This window comes from Symsagittifera roscoffensis, chromosome 9 (assembly GCF_963678635.1).
Source record: "Symsagittifera roscoffensis chromosome 9, txSymRosc1.1, whole genome shotgun sequence".
Lineage (NCBI taxonomy): Eukaryota > Metazoa > Xenacoelomorpha > Acoela > Convolutidae > Symsagittifera > Symsagittifera roscoffensis.
The window spans coordinates 17,648,992-17,669,038 of record NC_087070.1 but is presented as its reverse complement, the minus strand read 5'-3'; the positions used below and the strand labels follow the sequence as shown (position 1 = coordinate 17,669,038).

The following is a 20,047-nucleotide window of genomic DNA, read 5'->3' as shown; positions in this document are numbered from 1 at the left end:
ACGACGATTAACACAATTGGTTATTGGAAATCAACAATACGAATTTAATCGATTATTCTATGGAATATCCATAGGACCAGCAGCTTTTTCAGCTTTCATGAGGAAAATTTTTAGACCACTAATACTCAAGAAAAATGCAATCACATATTTAGATGATGTTTTTATGCAATCACAAACTAAAGACGAAGTGTTTACAGTTTTAGAAAAATATCACAAAATACTTCAGAACAAAAATCGGAACGCAGCCCCCAATAAATCACATTTTTTCTTAACACGCGTTAAATTTTTAGGACATAATATAGAACAAAACACTATTACCCCTTTAAAATCACGCATTGATGCAATTCAAAAACTTCAACCACCTACAAATAAAAAGAAAATCCAAGAAATCCTTGGAATGTTGAATTTCTTAAGTAAATATGTTTACAAAATGCAATTATATTTAAGACCTTTTTATAACATCCTCAGACAACAAAGTAATTTTGAATGGACCACTGAACGTCAAACACGATTTTAAGAAATTAAAAAACTTTTGACAAAACAAATTTCAAACACAACTCCAGATCCAAACCAACCATTCTATGCCATGTGCGATGCTTAAAATTTTGGAATCGGCGCAGCATTACTACAATCACACAGTGGAACAAATAAAATGAATCTTGTATCAGCAAATTCACGATTATTCACACAAGCCGAGCTACGACTCTCTACTCTAATGAGAGAATGTACAGCTATAATTTACACACTTACAGAATACTAATTGCTGATACTTGGATCAAAACACCAAACAGTTTGATTTTCAGATCATAAACCAATTATATTTCTTTTCACCCAAAAATCAATTCCTAATCATAGAGTTTATAGATTTTAATTAATTTTAGTGAAATTCCCAAACTTACATATAGTTTGGACAGTAGGAAAAAACCTTGCATTACCAGATACGTTAAGTAGAAATACGCCACCTGAACTACTTACACGAAAAACTACAGTTGAATTACCAAAGAATATTAAATTCTATCTCGCAAAAGATGAAACATCACCCCAATTAGAATGCAAATACGCAGTAAAAACTGACATTGATCAATCACAAATAAATAATCTACAACATTTTCCACTCTACCTAGATTGCCAAAACAATCACTATGAAGTTGATTTATTAGGTACATCTACCTTTAAACCAATTCCAAACTCACAATGGATAAAAAATAATACCCAACAAAAGAAAATAAAACAACAACGGCAAAAAAAAGACCTTTTTCCATTAATTGAAAAAGAAAATTTGACCGATAAAATAAATTTATCAGGACCACAAACAAATAATTCAAAATACACAATAAATCAAGTTTTTAACCTCCATGACCCACTTGACACAATTCCCTTATCAAAACTAGAAATTGATAATTTTTTTCTCCCAGCAACAGAAAAAATTACACTTCAACTTTTGAAACAATACCAAAATTTTGACCCAGTAATTAGACAACTCAAATCATGGATATAAAACAAAACCAGCAAAAGCTGATACCACAATTTTAGGAAACAAAACACTCCTCCGATATTACCGAAAATTTAATAACACAACAATCAATGAAAATACAGATCTTTTAGAATATCAATTAGATGATTCAAAAGTTCCCTGTCTTCCTTAAAGTATGATACTGATAGCATTTAACATCTCCCATACACAAAATACAAAAGGACACACAGGATCATAAAAGATAATTTCGAACTTGACACAAAATTTTTATTTTCCAAATGCCCCAATTTGGATAAAAATATTATGCAATGATTGTATAATATGTCAATTGAACAAACCTTATCCAAATCAAAAACAAATAGCACAGAAACAAGACTTTAAAGGACAAAATTTAAATTTCAACCATCGAATTTTATTCGACACAAAAGGACCAATTTCACCATCCTCTGAAGGAAATTCTTACATTACGATGCATTCACGCACTATGTAGCACTCAACCCAGTACCACATTGTAATGCTTATTATGCCTGCACAACACTTTACGAACACTTGATAGCTAAATTCGGATTACCCGAAATCCTAGTTACAGACAACGGTACAGAATTTATTAATAATGAAATTATCACACTATGCCACTTATACAACATTAAACATAAACCACGTACATCTCATGCACCTTGGACAAACGGTTTAGTCGAAGGTATGAACCGTTCATTACAAGAATATCTTAGATGTATGATTAATGGAAATGATTAACGATACTCAGAATGGTCAGCAGATATAAAATTATTTCCCTCATCACACAATTCACAAATAACGACAACTTTAGGAATGTCACCATATCAAATGGTTTTTAATCAAAAACCAAGAAAACCAATTATGTTCACAGCAAATGCTCACAAAAATGCACAAGGTCATTGCAAACCAAATAAAGATTCAATATGCTATAATCTACCATTACACACACCTGATGAAGATCATTTTCATCACCCACAAATTCTCAAATTAGCCTCCGGCACACATACCGAATGGATTTTAAATAGAGATAAAAAGCACAATGAAATCTACCAAAAAGTAACAAAGAAATTGTTACAAAGGCAAAACATTAACAGACAAATTAATTCACGTTTTATGCCAGCCACAGATTTAAAAATTGGAACATTTGTTTTCATACCTAATTTTAATACACAAAAAGGAATCTCCAAAAAATTACAACCACTTCGAAAAGGACCATATCAAATAATTGCCAAACCCACTGAAGTAACATACAAACTCACAGATTCAATTAAAAAAGAAATTGTTCGACATCGAAACAATTTATTACCTTACTACCCAAAAGAATACGCATTACGCGAACTAACCCAATTATATTCTTTTACAGGTTTAAAAGTCATTCAAAACAATACATATACAGAACAAGAAACAAATGTACATGACGACATTCATCATAAACAAAATTAAAAACAAAACACAAAAACACCAGACGCAAAATTACCTCAAAAAGAAAGAAAAAACAGAAAAATGAAGGAAAAAATCTTACCACAAGAACAAATCGAAAAATCAGAACACAGAGAATTATCACGACTTAGAAATCAACCACGTAAAAATTATAAAACATTCATCCCACAATCTAAAATATTAAAGAAAGTTGAATTTCAAAAACAACTTTAATTTTAAAGCTAATAATTAGAGCATCTCTAAATCATTTTGAACTTTCACATTTTCAAGATAATATGCTGAAACATACGCAACAATTCTAGTTCAAATTCAGCCAATAGGATTCACTCAAATCCGTCACCTTCAATATCACTAACACAAACCTACTAGCCGATAGATATTAATCTCCAGGCATATCTATAACTATAACTTTACAACCTCCAGGTCAAAAATAAGCAACTTTCTAATACTTGACAACTAAAATAAACACCACCATAATATTACAACCCTCCCATATCTAATAACGCAAAGATCAACAATATTTTCCCATCTTAGACCTCAAAAACCCTCCAACCAAAAATGGCAAATTAGCCTAAAGTAAAAAAAGACCATATTCATTTGGCCTAAAGTACAAATATTTCAAAAATATCTCAGATTACTCAACAAATAAAAATAAAGCAAAGAAGACCTCCAGAGCACCATAAAATTAGCCTCCAACAATTTTTCACAAAACTCAAACCACTTGTCAAAAAATCAATAAATAATCCGACCACACTTGAATTTCGCCCCAGAAGTTCAAAAAAAATTCGACGAACGAATCATTTCTTAAATGCTTCTCTCTTTAACAGTCGATACCTTAAGAAATATAATCTTAAACCTTTTCATAAAATTTTTTTCATTCTATTTAAATTTTTGCTAATATTTTTTATTGAAACTTTTGAAGCCCTAATAATCATTTTAATAATTTTTGCAATATTTTTTAAATTTTCTACTCCCTATTTGGAATACATCCCCAACTTTCCCAAATCATTGACCACATTCACAGGTACGATAATTCAAAGTCTATTTAAATGATACGAACAATTTTTAGTAGAAAAGATATTTTTTTACTATTCGTAGTTTTCATCACATTTTATCATCCCTAATCATGACAATGTGCAAATGTGTAAAAAAGGCAATAGTCACATTCGCCTTAGCAATAATCCTTTTAATTTTTTTCATCGAAGAATATTACAATAAACATAAATCTTCCCACTAAGAAACAAATTAATCGAACACATTTCCAAAATTGCTAACCAACTACCACCAAAACAGTCTTCACCGACATCTTCCCAAGAAAACCAATCATACCTACAACTACCCAAAACCCCCAAACATCCACACGAATTTCTTTTCAATATAACCCGTACACTTTCGAAGAACGACACGCCCGCTTATCCGAACCACTAGAACCAGTTCTGCGACAAGCATCCCTAAGTGAACCAACATATAATTTGTACCCCACATTACCACAAGACTTAAATCGAATAAGATATATTAGTCAAAATCAAAATACAGTTAAAATAAAAAGGCAAATTATACATCTAAGAAGAAATAGAAATTTTCAAACCCCCAGAGTTCATTTCGATATACCCCAATAACCAACACCAACTACTTCAGAAACTTCAAGCAGTACACTACCAGAAATTCCCACACTCCTTTCACAACATAGCACCTCAAGTATACCCTCCGACTACCTAGGTTCAACCCCCACATCACAACAAATCCGTGAAAATCCTTTTAACCCCCCAACACCACCGAACGACCACCATATTGGACAACACACTCATATACACAAGGTGAACCGAATATAGTAAATGAACCAATGGCTATTTCTTCTGATACAACGCTATCATCGTTACCAGAAACATTATCACTCCCGTCAACACCGTCATTAAGTCAAATCTCACCGACATTTTTCCTTTTAAATTTCCCTAATAACCTCGACGCTCGATACAGAGAACAATCAACGAATATACCCCTACGATTAGGTTGGAACACATTCGTAGCACATCCCCCATTATTCGGACAAAATCACGAGAGCCACCGACTCCACAGTTGGGCACTCAATAGATTACAATATAGACAAGATATCCACGAAGATATTCGACAACATAACATTCAAATACTCCAACAAAACAGTCTTCAATTTAAGTTTGAAATAACAGTCAAACTTAATAATATTGATTAACCCCTATCCATTAAGTCCACCAAATATAACAGCTCAATCGCTATCACCACCATTTATAACAACTGAAGTAATATATAAATACGACAGATATACAAAAAACACAATTGGATACATAACATTTTATAACCCATACTCCGGATTATCATACACATGTATATCTAAAAATATTAACATTTCAACAAATCCTTTTTCTAATATTTTCCGACCAAAATACAAATCCATCTCCTCGCACAGGACCTCAGGATTTATTAGTAACACACTATGATTGTGAAGAAAACGAACAAAAAACACTACACAAATATGCAATAAATCAAGTATCACAATGCGAAACAGAACCACAAGCTATAGAAACTACAATTGTAATAGCAACATTATATTCAAAAGCCCGAGGAACAACACTCACAGGATATAAGTTTACAGCAACATTTTCCGAAAAGAAAGTACATTGTTGACAAGTTTCCAACGGAAATAAAAACCGACTTGATCACGAATCATTTTACCAGAGTAACATTGAAAGACTTTTACATCTAAACTCCGACGATTGTAAAAGCGAATTACTCAGAATAAATCTAACAAGAAATAAAAACACAGACAGAAAAATAGGAAATTTTCAAGTCTTTGCCGATTCTGTACACCAAGCAGAACTTGAAAGGTATCAAGGGCATGTTAAATTAGACGAAAAATACCCATATAATGGCGCACATGGACGATTAACTTATGATATACACGATAAACACTGGATACCACACATTGGAATAAATAATCCTTCAAACTGCAAAGCAGACACAAAAATAAAGGATATCAAGAAATAATGTTTTTTGATTGGAAAATACAACTTGAAAAAATACAACTCACACGAGATTGAACTGATAACACCATGATCTATCAAGGAATTAGATTGCCTTGCAAAAATGATCAAGTTAATTGTGACCCTACAACAAGAACCCAAGCAACAATTGTTTGGTTTCCCGAAGATACATGCACAACATTTCAAGTAGCAAAAATACACGCTCGAATGATAAAATTTTATGAAAAATATTTTATTGAATCAATTCTATACGAACAAGTGAACCCGTCTCGCAAACAAAGCAATGATTTCAAAAACATTCATGATATAGAAAATAAATTGACACGTTTTCAAATCTATCACGAAACAGAATTTGCATGAAAATATAGCAATCCACTTTATAAAACACAATACTCTGAAATACTTGTCGAATACGAAAAAGGTTTCGACATGACCACTGGAAAAATCAAATTTGACCCTTACGCAACAATTCATCCTATTAACGAAGGCACATCATACGTCCCAGTGAACTTTTATAAAAGCACAGGTAACCCTGGTGGAAAGCTAAAACCATATGATAGTAAAAGCACACATTTACAAGAATTATCACTAATGAATAGCACCTACTTTGGTAATATACATTATGATATTCACTTAGATATGAAATTAGACTACACAATTAGTAGAATTTTCCAAGAAATGTCACTTTCTGAATTAGAAACACTTCATCAACTATGCGAATTAGAAAGAACACAAATCTTACAATCACTCGCATTAGCAGTATTAAAAATACCCTACGCAGGATATTTATTATCAGGAAATAGATCAAATTTTCTTGATTACAAAGGAAACATTTTATGGTTTTATACTTGCACCAAAAAAGTATCACCATTATATGTTTTTGAAGATAAACGTTGTTATAAAAGAATCCCCATATTCTACAAAAATAAAGTACATTTTGTCGATACACTTTCAAGACGAACATATTTTTGGGACACCGCAGTCCCATGTGGATCAGAAAATAGCCACAATGTCGTACAATTAAACCCTGACGAAGATAAATACTACTTACTTACACCGTACCCTACATTAATGCAACCACTTAAAAAGTTTTCACCAGAAAGTATCCGAGCTATCACTCGTAACCCAAATATTGATTTACAATCAATTGGAATATATTCCAAATCTGATATACAACATCACATTAGAACACAACAGTTTCAAGAATTACTAACACAAATGGACACAATACAACGACAATCAATCGACCAGAATTTAAGAAAACTTGCCGAAACCGCAGGATTTGCAGACATTTATACACAAGAATACAGCGGATATTTTAAAGATATTAAAGATTACATATATTTAAACGGTAAAAAATACCGACCACAAGATATTTCACCCATAAATATTTTCAGTTTTGTAACCTTAAAAAACGAAATTCTCGCCTTTCTAGGATGGCCCTATTACATCTTAGAGAAATTAACTATCTTATACGCCATGTTTAACTTTATAGGATTTCTTTTCTCACTGTTAAAAAGAATCTATAACACATGCGCTATACACACACAAGTAAACCGCCAAGCAAGTGTAGCACGTATACATTTTGCAGGATTTTTTGGAATTTTCTCATCATCAATCAATAAAATACTTTTAGATGCACAAATAAAAGAATATAATACAAAACAATCCACAAGACCAAACACATATGATGAAGAACATAATAATGTAGATACAACATCTACAGCACCACAGATACCAACACTACCACAAAACTATCCATTATCGTTAGTTCCCCGAAACTTTCGAAACCTAGCCATCACAAATAACCCAAATTTTAGACCAAATACAACACAAAGTCCCATTCAACACATAATGAAACATAATTCACAAAATGATAATACATATGAACAAATTATTGAACAACCTCATACCACCACTTTTCAGTCTCAAAATAATCATTTTTTAGCCCACGATGAGCCGACAAATTGGATCCCTCCATCGCTCAAATTCCCCCCAGCCAACCTCCAAACTCAAATCCCAATTGTACCACTTTTTGCTTTCCCGCCACCCGATTCTTCAGTTATTAATATACCATCAAGCATGAATTCTGATACTAACTCAGACATTTCAGTTTTTCATACCATCTCACAATTTAACAACTCCGATGTAGAAACTCCCGACGAATTCGCAGACTCTGAACCATCTCCCTCTACCCATACCCAGACCAATTCTTCAGTTTTTTCAAAACCCCCTTTCAACCCATCCAAACCAGTCATCCGCTCCCATCCCTTTCCACTCCTTTTTACGCTTCCCAAGTAACCCCAACCTATTCTTTATTTAATTCCGACAGATCACATAATAACTCCCCAGATAACATCCAAATTTCCGAAGAACTTGACAATTTTATTACACTACAACAACAATTAACATACCTCCACACTCTTACGATACATCAACTATCATCAACAGTAACATCATCAAATCCACCAACTCTTCAGCTTACACTTAGTCTTTAGCTCAATCATCCACATCCACCAAAACACCTACCAGCACTAACCGAGCTTACCGCACTTTTAAACGAAAATTCCCAAATCACCCATTTCCCACCAAACCCGGAACAGCCAGAGAATATATCAACCACCCAGAACACACAAACACAAAAAATTTTCTTGAAATAACCCTACCCTCATTTCCACAATATACCTTAAATACTTCTACCATTCCTAATGAAACACGAAATTTTGTTGATGAGCACGTTTTAATGCCAATACTTCATTGGACAGCTTACTACAATTATACTAACCCCCTTTATCTACAACTAACTAATACTATTCAAAATATAGAGAAGAACAAAAATATACTTTATAGACTCATCACATCATTAACACCTCAACAATTTACTTATGTTGGATATAAAAAATTATTAAAAACATTCACCGCACCCCGAGCTAACGATTTCTCAATAGAATACTACGATCATAATATCATCCGTACTAATCAAGATCAATTTTTAGACGAAGATCGCTTTGCAAACCCGCAACTAACCGAAAAATTTTTCATTAAAACATCATACTTATTTACACTTAATATTTTTGATAAAAAGCACGATCATATAATTTCAGAAGCACTAGTTGACATACAAGCATATGAAAGCTTCTATGATAAGTTTCAGTTAGTTTCACTAACCTTTCACTTTCTTTCACCACAGGAACGCGATTTGCACTGTTCCCACGATATAATGTTACGCACTAAGCAAACGCACACTTACACATATTATCGTTTTATACAAAAACCATTTTGATTTACACACACCATCAAGACAACCCCACCATCGTTTTCAGTTTATTAACTTAAAATACACGTCACCATTCTTTCGTAATTTTACATATTCCATTAAAAATACTAACCTCCACGGCATCCTCCGCAACTACGACCCAGTCACCCAAATGTATATATTCTGTCCCATTACGAAGACCTTCAATGATGAAGAATCAAGACCCTTCATTATCCCGCACGAATTCATACAACCCATTGAAATACCCATACTAGAGTTTATTCATAATACTAAAAATAACCATAAAATTTACAACCTAATGCAAAACACACCTCATGAATTCGCAGTAGGCACAGAAGAACTAAATATGATCAAAGCACTTCAAATGCTTTGGCCACTGCTACAAACTAAAAAACGTCATACGCATACTAGCCAAGTTACTAACAACATCAGACTTGATTCACGACATCTTCCCACATGGCTTTTTCCCAGATGAAAAAGGTAAATATGAATTAAAATAATTTTAACTAATAAATTCAAAATTGTACTAACCATTTTCTATCAATGTTTAATTTATTCTTTTAGTCTTCACACCACAATCATCTACAAAACAGAAAAAAGACAAATAAAAATACAAATTTGTTAATTTATAAATAAAACTCCTAAATCTTTCGCACTAAATAATGTAGTTAAATTCATACCCAATATAATATTTTTATTTATAAATTATTTCCCCAAGAAGAAGTAAAATTAGATACGATAAAAATTTATAATTTTAAACTTCATAAAACGTTATCACATAACAGGACCTCTCAAAGAAACAGCATGCAATCATACTCCCACTCCTGGCCTAACCCAACAGAGAAGGACGTCTTGAGCATGCTTATAGCCGGCCTAACCCACCGCGCTACACCCACGCTTTGTGACCACACTTCAATTTTTAATAAGAGGTACTCAAGGGTGAGTAACTCTTCAAAATAACTGAACTAAATTAAAACGCTTTTGTGAAAACAACTAACTAAGATCATGACTAAAAACCAGATTAACAGAAATTTATAAAATTTAAATCATAATATGCAGTATATAGATCATACACAACAACAAAGACAAACATCCAAAGACTAGACGATCTCATCACACTCGAACAAAAGAATGGCTTAACACAACCGACATGCCGTCCACAATCACGACTCAAAGGATTATTGTACGACTTGACTTCGGAGAAAAGGACTTCATCGAACTAGACCAATGACCACCTCGATGTTCAAGTATACGTGCAGATCCGAGTTCCAAGGCATCCCTTCCAAACACGATCCTCACGCCATTCCCAGACGAGGCTGCACTCAAAACAGTTCTCTACTAATACAGAAAAATCTGACATAGCAAACCATTTTGAAATCAGATTGATTTCATTGGGGATCACAGTCGTTGTCGAATGACATAATAACAACTTCCTATCCCTGATTCCAGCGTCCTGGAACGTTCTTCTTCAAGAGCAACCGGATAAGAAAAAGATGTTCGCCAAATACCAACTTTCATCATCCATCCTTCAATTACAGAAAGAAAGATAAATCTAAAAACTCTGTAAACCCCGGATGGGTGGAACCTGATCTAAACTACATTTTATTATTGGATAAATTAGATATTTTATCACTATAAAATATTTAATATTAACCAATCATATTCCATCTAACTAACAACCCACTTAATTGTAAGTGCTGAATTTACTTGTAATTTCAGCACCAGAGAGATTTGAATTTAACTTAGAAATTAGTTACCTCTTCAAGAGAACTTCAGCAGTCGAAAAAAGCCAGTATACTCTAGATCTATTGAGCCTAGCAGAGACTAGTTAAACACCCTGAGACTAGTAGATATAAGAGTAAGATTAGGATCGGTATTAGACTAAGTTGCACGAATCTATCCGGCCGAAAATAAGATAGCGTGACGAGCAGACGTGTACCCTATCCGAAATTACTCTATGAGTTAACCTCTAGGACTTAACTCAAAAGTTCAGTCTGTCTGCCTTTGAGATTGTTGGCTCAAGTCTGGTTTACAAATTGATGTAATATCATGAAAAATATTTAATAGAATTCAATTTTTATTCAGAGTTCATTGACCAACTTGATTTCCCGGAAAAAATTTTTTTTCTGGTTTTGTATCGTTGATCACTTCCCCACATGTTATTTTCCCTTTCTGAAAATAATCGTCGTATTTCACGATTGAAACTAAATTTGGAAGGAACAATTTTTCTTCAACGCCTAAGACATTTGGTCTTCAAATATAAGTTTTTGCTAACTCAATAGATCACAAACGGGAGCCAGTTTTGTTGATAAGCGGAGGCGAAGGTAAAAAGCAATGTTCCTTAATTAAAACCAATATTTTTTTGAGATTTATCTGAAAAGTAAGTAAGCTTTTCATAAATTAGCTTCTGCATCAATGCATTTTTTTGTTCTGGGTGACGAAAAACGGTAAAAGAGTCCTTGCAATACATAAAAACCTTCATCAGTGTTATCAAAAAGTAAACTTTTAAAAAAACTCCATATCAAAAATTGATTTTTAGCTTTTTATTTGTAAAGCTGATAAACTTATGGCAGCAAAATAAATAAAGCTACTGGCAGGCAAATAGCTAATTTGGATACAAACAGTAAAACAATTTAATTAGTTTGGACATTCTCGTTACAGATTCTGGTTGTAACATTGAACTTCGAACGGGTTTTCTGACTTTTTCCAGCCCTTTTTCCGTGTTTTCGACCTGTTGCCTTCTACTTCGGCCCGGTATTTTTCCCTCTGCAAAATTGTAGTCCGTATTGAGGGCATTTTCGTGGAGCAATGAAGGGCATTACCGTAGTTAAGCACTATGCGTCGCCGTTCTGTCTGCTGATTGGCTAATTCTGGACCAATCACATGGGTCAAAATAGAGACTGAAGTAGCAACTGTATTATGATAGTTAGTTGTGTTATGATTTTCCGGGTTAGTCCAACAGAGCGGAATGACAGAAGGGTAAAGCTGAGAAGCAGGTAGTTTCTTTGACCCTAAACGAAGAGACTTTTTGGAAAAAGAAGAAAGTATTAAATAAATCTACGACCGAATTCTTTGTTAGGATCCAAGCCCACGCACATGTTAACAGAATTAGTTAGAATTGAGCATAACATAAGTTGTCCCTCTTCAAAATATAAAGCTTTTTATGAAATCAGTTTTCAACTAAAAACCTTAAATTCTATCGTAAAAGACACGCGGAAACAAACCGTATATAAAGCTTTACAAAATCAGGCAAGATAACGAAAGAAGTCTGTTTGGACTATTTACACAGTTAAGTTTTGTCAATCAAACGGCATCGTAGATTTTACAGGAGCCAGAAAATAAACCGGCTTTTCGTCAATAGCAAATACGTTTTTATTTGGTACCCTGTACTTGGGATACATAATTTTAACAGGCAGAGTCTTCTTGGTGGAGATTCTCGGCGCCTCTGCCAACCTTTGGAGTAAACTGAAGTCATTATTCTGGGTGCTATGGTGATAAGGGGCGTGATTTCTACTTATAGTTGCAGAGTACTCATTCCCAATAAACAAAGATTGGTTACTTCTCACTAAACTTCCTTCAATGACGCTGTAGCTCTTAGTAGGATCCCGTAACTTGGACCCCGGAAGTCCAAAAACCAACGTTTGCTTCTTAGGACTCATGAGTTGTTGATGTCGTCTTCGCAGAGATGTGAAATCTGTAACTGCGATTGTATTTAATCTACCAGGAGCGTTGTACTTACTTGTAGTTTCACTGTGAGGGGTTAATTTGGGCGGGATTGTTGTCGGTTTTTCCCGCGCAATGGCGTGCGGCGGCGGAGGGGGGACGTTAGGTTGTAATGATTGGCCCGGGGTCATTTTCATTTTACCCCAAGCTTCGCCCAAGCCTGATCCTGATTGGTCGATGTCTACCAGAGACGACTTGCTCTTAGACGCTGCAGTATGTTTGATTAGATTACTGTCGGCTGATATAATCGGGATTGTTTTCGGGGCATTCAGATCCGAATTTCGAGGTTTCGGCAACATGTAATTCGGAACCTTCAGTAAATTACTATTGGAGTCTATTTCTGGGATGCTTCTATGGCGTAAAGAGTCTTTCGCTGGCTGGTCGGAAGAATTCTTGTCAAAAGCATGTCGACTGAACCGATTGTTCGCAGCTTGATTCTGATTGGTCCCCAACTCAGAGTCGTCGCTCGTGTTTGGGTTATTGGCAGTGAGCCGGTTCCTCTCGGCTATTGAGTTGCGAGAATGGTGAGCCGAAAGGGAATGGTGTGAACGAGATAAGAGTGAAGTTGGAAGGGAGTTCATCCCCCCTCCCCCATTATTGTCTTCTGGTCGTGATTTGTCCCCCCTCTGAGTCAGATTAAAGCGTGATGGAATTTGGGGCACGTAGAGTGGCCTGAAAAAGAGGAGCTAGTTCCAATTACTTTGAGAAAAGAAATATCTGATAGAGCATAACTGATTTCTTGAATAAGACTAGTCTAATCGGACAATAGATAGGCATGTATGCAATACAAGGGCAGATGTAAGATTTTCAAATACGTTTAAAAAACTATTATCACTTTTTTATAGCTGGACCAAAACTGCTACTGGAGTTCCATTTTGAACCTCTAGAGAAATTTTACTTTGCCAAAACTGATCATCCGCATGTTAATTTTCCTCAAATTTTCTCGGGATCTGAGAAATGTTTAGAAAATATGTTGGAATGCGCTCTGATTACTTATTTTCTTTTACTTGCTCCCTTTCCCCATTAAGAATGGTCCAGAAACTAATTGAATCTATATATCGACCATTTTAAATTCGACCGCTAAGATGGAGTAGCATCGCTAAATATTTGCCGCAGGGTTGCATCAAGCGCAACATTTCCATCCCAAAAAATATCCAAAATTGCATAAAGGTCAGGATAAAAAGGGCGGTTCTCCCTGAAAAAGAGGTTGCATCAAGCGCATCAAGGGTTGCATCAAGCGCAACATTTCCATCCCAAAAAATATCCAAAATTGCATAAAGGTCAGGATAAAAAGGGCGGTTCTCCCTGAAAAAGAGTAACAGCCCATATGTTAGCCTTTTCTCTCGTGAGTGGCTCCCAATATTTTTCAAATTTTCACCAAAAAATTATGATTTCAAACAAGATTGTTTGCAAAGAATAGCAGCGTGAACAACAAAGCGCAACAAAAGCCATTTTTTTAGGAACCTTCTGAGGAGAAACACAAACAGTCATCGGACAAAATAGTTGCAACTTCAATTTTGAACAGATGAAATTAAACATTTTTCACGCTTTTCTCTCAAAATTTCTTATCTAATAATTTACTTCAGACTTTGCTGATAGGATAACAAACAGTTAAAGATAAAAACAAATTTCACAACAATTAACTAACCATTTTACCTAAATAACTATTTCATCGAGCTCAACTTCACGCCAGCAAAAAAACGGGTTTGAATTACAATATTGTAACCCCATAAAAAACACCTTATCGTCGTTCGAACACAAAAACTACAAAATTGCTCGTAAGAGCCCGATACCGTAATGTTCTGACAGGCTGATGAGAAGACTTTCGTTAGGCAAACAGATGAAATGCTCAGTAAAATAAAATAAAATTATTCGCAACTTTTTCCATTTATCCCCCCAAAAGCTATATCAAGTAGAAGATGATATATTTCGATTCTAGTAGCTTATTAACCAGACTAAATTGTTTGCCTCATTTCAACATATTGCGCGTTAATTATCCCAAATTCGTCATATGGGTGATTTTCAAAATTTTACGTCAAAACTTTTAAAAACAATTCGAAACATTACGAGGCCAAACTGTGCATTTTGTGCATTGTAAGCGGATTCCGCAACAAGGACGCTCCCTTAATTCTTCTTTTGTTCTTTAATTTTCTTTGATCGTTCCGATAAAATTTTAATATGTTTAAAGACTTGGCTCTGGAATCCAGGAACATACAGACACAAAATTGTGCTCCTACCCAGTGCACAGTTTGGCCTCGTAATGAATCGGTCTGAATAAAACCAACACAGCTAGTATATCAGGGCAAAGCGTTAACAAGCGATGCAACGAAAAAAAAACATTAATAACATAACACGTCGAAAAATTTTTAAAAGCCATGAAAAAATTAGTCTACCAAAATTTTAAATATTTCTCAATGTCTCGATAGAAATTCATTCCAGGCCAAACTCCCAGAAGTTCGAATGATAAATTAGCAACAGAACAAAACAAACAAAGAGTCAACAAAATCTACAATCTTTGAGCAGACACAATTTAATACGGAATGCATATGATTATAAAACAAAAACTTTAAGCTTTAAGTCCCACCTGAAAATACAATGAATATCACTTGCCTTTGCAACTACAATGAAAGTTGCTTACAGCATAAGAAGAATTAAAACTAAAAGTTCTCCCCTAGAATGAACAACAAAATTGCACTTCAACCAAAATCCGTATTGTGGCAACTTAGCCTACAAAATTTGAGCAGACAAATGAGTCGGACAATTCAATTTTAATCGAATTTTTTTTTCAATTGCATCCAAAATGAAAAAACAAGGTCCGACCGAGACGTGAACCCCAGAACTTAGGATGCAGAGGCGACGGTGTTACCCCCTAGAGCAATTGGAAGGGAGCCTAAAAGATATTAAGGTTCATATTGAAGACACAGAGAAGAAGCGATACCACAAAAATAGCATTGCAAGCTAGCAGACAGGAAATGAAAGAAGAGCCACTAAGTCCAAAGAGACGGAAAAAAATTTGAAGAAATCACAACTAAATAACTTCCAAATTTTGCCTTGAATGATGTTTTATTTGCGGGAAACATGTCCGGAAACAAATTCGATAGCGTTTAATGAAAATTCAAAAACAATCAATGAGCGAAAATAATTGTTGTCATGAAAAACTTTCAACTATAAATTCTATTCTGAAATTTCTACCGTTTTGTGCAATCTGGAGGAAGGCATGCAAATTATGCTTCCCTCAAACGACCCAAATTGGGGTTAGTAACCTGATAAAGCCAAAATCATTCAAGCCGAAACATTTTTTAAGCAAAAAAAAAGTTTAAAAAAATGTATTTATACGTTGTCAAGGCTAGTAGAAATACAAATTGAGAAGAAATGAAGACACAAGAAGCAAGTAAAAGTAAACCTACATACAGCTAAAAAATTGAAAATGTGACAACTAAGCCGACAAAACATAAGCAGACAAATAATAAGCCGAAATTTTTTTGATTAGAATAGAATATTTCCATTAGAATATTAAATAGAAATATTTCCCCGTTCGAAAAAAAAAACAGGTCCGCCTCAGATACAAACTCAGGACCTTGCCGTCCTAGATGTATTCGTTACCTTCAGGATCTGTGGACCGGGAACGCAAAGTAATTCGAATTCATCATTAAACGAGGTACCACTAAAGAAGAAAAGTCTAGAAGAGTCCTGCGAACAAAGTTGTTTACGGGAAAAAAACCTAGTACCTGATCGCAAAACGCGTGCTTATCGCAAGAATAGAAATGTCTTGCGCGTGCTTATCGCAAGAATAAAAACATTGTCTGCAATATGGACCAAGATACGAATTGATTCTGTTGAACAAGTTGTTGACCCGAAAAAGCCTATATTCCGATTTGATAACGCTTGCTAATCGCAAGCGCAATAGCGTAAATTTGGAAAGCCAATATCAAATTTAAAAAAGTTAATTTTAGGGGGATTAAGGAAATAATATGATAACAAAGCTTGCTTATTTACATTTTGAAACAACTTTTACGGCTCAACGATTAGCCACGCATAAAGACTCACTTTACGTTGCCAGCATCATATCATGTAAAATCTTTTGTTAACGCGCATAAATTAACCCAGAAGACAGCCAAATTGGCCTTTTCCCAGCCCCTTTCTCTAATAAAAACACCTTCCCCAAGCATACATTTTCTGCTACTTTCCACGAAAATTGGAGCAAAAATTATTATTTAACGATTGAGCCATAGTTTCTAGATATGCTCATGGTTGCTGCTTCATGAAAGAGAAAGTCTATAAATTTTTTAAACAAGATTTTTGTACCAAGACGACGCCCTGAATGCCCCGACTTCCCTTTAACGTCTAAGGCATAGCTTTTGAACATTCGAAGGAATTTTCAAAAAAAAACATGAAACTTCCTAATTTTTCTTTTCAGTTTTCTTGAACATTTCTACCACAGACGCTATGACAAATGCAAAGTGGCGCACATTACGTCCAGTAACATCTTAACAAGACCAACACAATTGGTTCAATTGAACTTGGAACAACTTCTGAGTCGGATTAAATCGCCGCTTGCGCCTTAATACCACAAAGTATATCGCGCGTTAACCATCCCAAATTGACAACTTTCAAAGCCACATAAAAAAAATTCATTGGTGTAAAATCAATCAAACGTGAGTAACTAAAAATTTGAAACGTGTCTGAAAAAATAGCACAAATAATCCGTCATTTTCTTTTAAAGTCAGAACAACAAGTTGATATCGTTGTTTAATTAAACGTATAAGTAAGTTCTCCACCTATGTTTTGCGCTAACTAGCATTGTCTAGATTATGAAAAAACCTAATGGGATGATCGATTAGGGAGTAATTATATTCTACAATGATCATTATTTAAACGCATTGGATTATGAATCTGAAAACACCAAGTTTGACTGTGGTAGCTGTTTAATTCTTAAAATAAATCCCCCTCCCCAAAAAAACACCCCTGAAAATTTCAAAAAAACTGTAGGCGTTGAAAAAAGCCTATTCTTACCAACAATTCATTTGCAACAGTCTGCTAACTTCGTTGAAATCAGATGATTTATTCGTCTATATTTTTCATCGAAACAATTGTCAATGAATAAGAGAAGTGACCAGCTGTTTCGCATTATTTATATCTTTTTTCAATCATTCTATGGAGCACAATATTGAAGAACATATAAAGATACATACGGTAATTTTTTTAGGGATAGTGCAATGATTTAGGACCGAGATACCTTAAATAGCAAAAAATGTTCCTGTTTTTGTTGAGCTGATTTAAAACTTATGTGTAGTTTGAAGTACATCAAAACAAGAAAAGTTGGCTCCTGTTCAAGTTTCGACTTCAGTAGCATTCGCAAAAAACAAAAACTGTAAGAAATAAGGGTAGCCGGTTGCTGTGAGAGTGGCACAAAATGTTTCCAGTTCGTGACAGGAACAATGATAAATTCTCGTTTAAATCCTGAAAAAATAAAACCATAAAAAATCAAACGAAGCCGAATTCGGTGTTCTAAAAGAAACACGCCAAAATTATTAAAGCCAAAAAAAATTAGATTAATGATGCTTTTAGTTGATTTTTCTCTGTCGGTAAATTACATTAATACAGTTATTGATCTACTAATAACTCTATGAAACATGCTATTGCAGTCTTAGTAGATCTATCTATTTAGTGATTAAAGGGATATGAAATGATCTTTTCCTTCGCTGGGCGCTTTTCATTCCCAGCTGGATGCGCTCCTGCAACTTAACCTTGGCGGAGCTCAACCAATCATCGTTAAGTATCAGAGATGACAGCCTGAAATTCACACAAAAACTATGGTCAACAAATTAAAGAACACCGGTTCAAATTCCATCTGTGGCCAGGTTTTAATTTTTAAACTCGGCATAATCGGTCTTTAAAAATAACTAGTTCAGAAAAAAATGAAATGTTTTCGTATTAACTCAGCTAAAACCTCAGCTAAATCTCTTCTAAAAATCACATAATTTTGAAATATATATTAAGATGGTTAGTTGGATTAGTCAAGACTTTTCGAATGCTTCTTCTGTTTTCCTTCATCTCGATTGTCTTCTGTAGCGATAATTGAATTCGTCTATAATTTCACATAAAAACTGCCTTTTCTTGAATTATTTAAAAAACTAAATGTACGTTTGATTCTTTCATTACATACAAAACGATATGTCTATTGTTTTGGGCCAGAAGCTTTGCGTATTTTTTTTTCCGGATGTTACCTTAAAAAAAGGAAAAACCAAATTTGCACTCGTACTTTTTTATTTGTGTGCAATTTTTTTGGGACGCAGACTTAAGGTTTTTGGGTAAGAATTGAATAATCACAGAAATCTTAATGTCCCTAAATTATTCAAGTTATTTCGTATGAGTAGAAACCAAAAGGCCTTAAAATTCTAATGGCAAAGCTAAAAAAATATCTGGATACGGCAGTTTTTCAGAATAAATTCGGGCACTTAGTCTCCGAGGTGCCACGTTTTGAGCCATATCTCCACGGTGGTGTAAGCCGACTATCGTCAGACCCAAATTAGCCGAGTCGTTCTGATGACTTTTCGTCTGAGCAGCTTCAAAACGACTTCTAGATCTAACATCAAAGAACTGTCGGCGTTTCCAATTCATCTCGTTGTGCTGCCTCGTTAAAACTCTGTTCAAATTAGTCGAATCTACAAAACTAGAGTTTGAGTTTTCAGTCGTTTCATACGTTGGGGTGCTTCCCAAATCCCCCGATATCAATCGGTTAGTTGAGCAGTTCTGTCCATTTAGACTAACATTCATCAAACTACTGTTGTCTTCTAAGTTTTCAAACCCTGTTTCGAATATTTTTGGCACAAAAGGGTACGAGTTAGATTGGCTATTTTGGTTTGCAAAGTCGTTGCATCCAGTTATTGTAAATGAGTCACCAAAGCTGCTTTCCGATTCACTCTTAGAGGTCAAACAGGTCAAATCCCCGACTGAATTTGACCTTTGTACGTTTCGACTGTTATCTCGCTGCATTGCAAGGTTCCGAAGAGTCCTTAAAACTTGGTAGTTCTGTCTTTTCAGTTGGTTTGTATTTCGTCTAATCGATCTTCGTAAGTTTTGTTGTTCTTCTTCCTG

At 34.6% G+C, this 20,047-nt stretch overlaps 2 protein-coding genes across 2 annotated transcripts in view; one reads left to right on the top strand and one right to left on the bottom strand.

The window, feature by feature from the left end:
• The window catches only part of LOC134853853 (2-oxoglutarate and iron-dependent oxygenase domain-containing protein 2-like), a 606,153-nt gene that overhangs the window by 360,159 nt on the left and 225,947 nt on the right, over positions 1-20,047 (top strand). The window lies entirely within an intron of this gene.
• LOC134854734 (uncharacterized) overlaps positions 12,400-20,047 on the bottom strand; it is a 30,387-nt gene continuing 22,739 nt past the window's right edge. Inside the window, exon 15 of the mRNA XM_063871092.1 lies at positions 12,400-13,621. Coding sequence (XP_063727162.1) covers positions 12,526-13,621 — 1,096 coding nt within the window. The 3' untranslated portion in view covers positions 12,400-12,525. The remainder of the gene's footprint in view (positions 13,622-20,047) is intronic.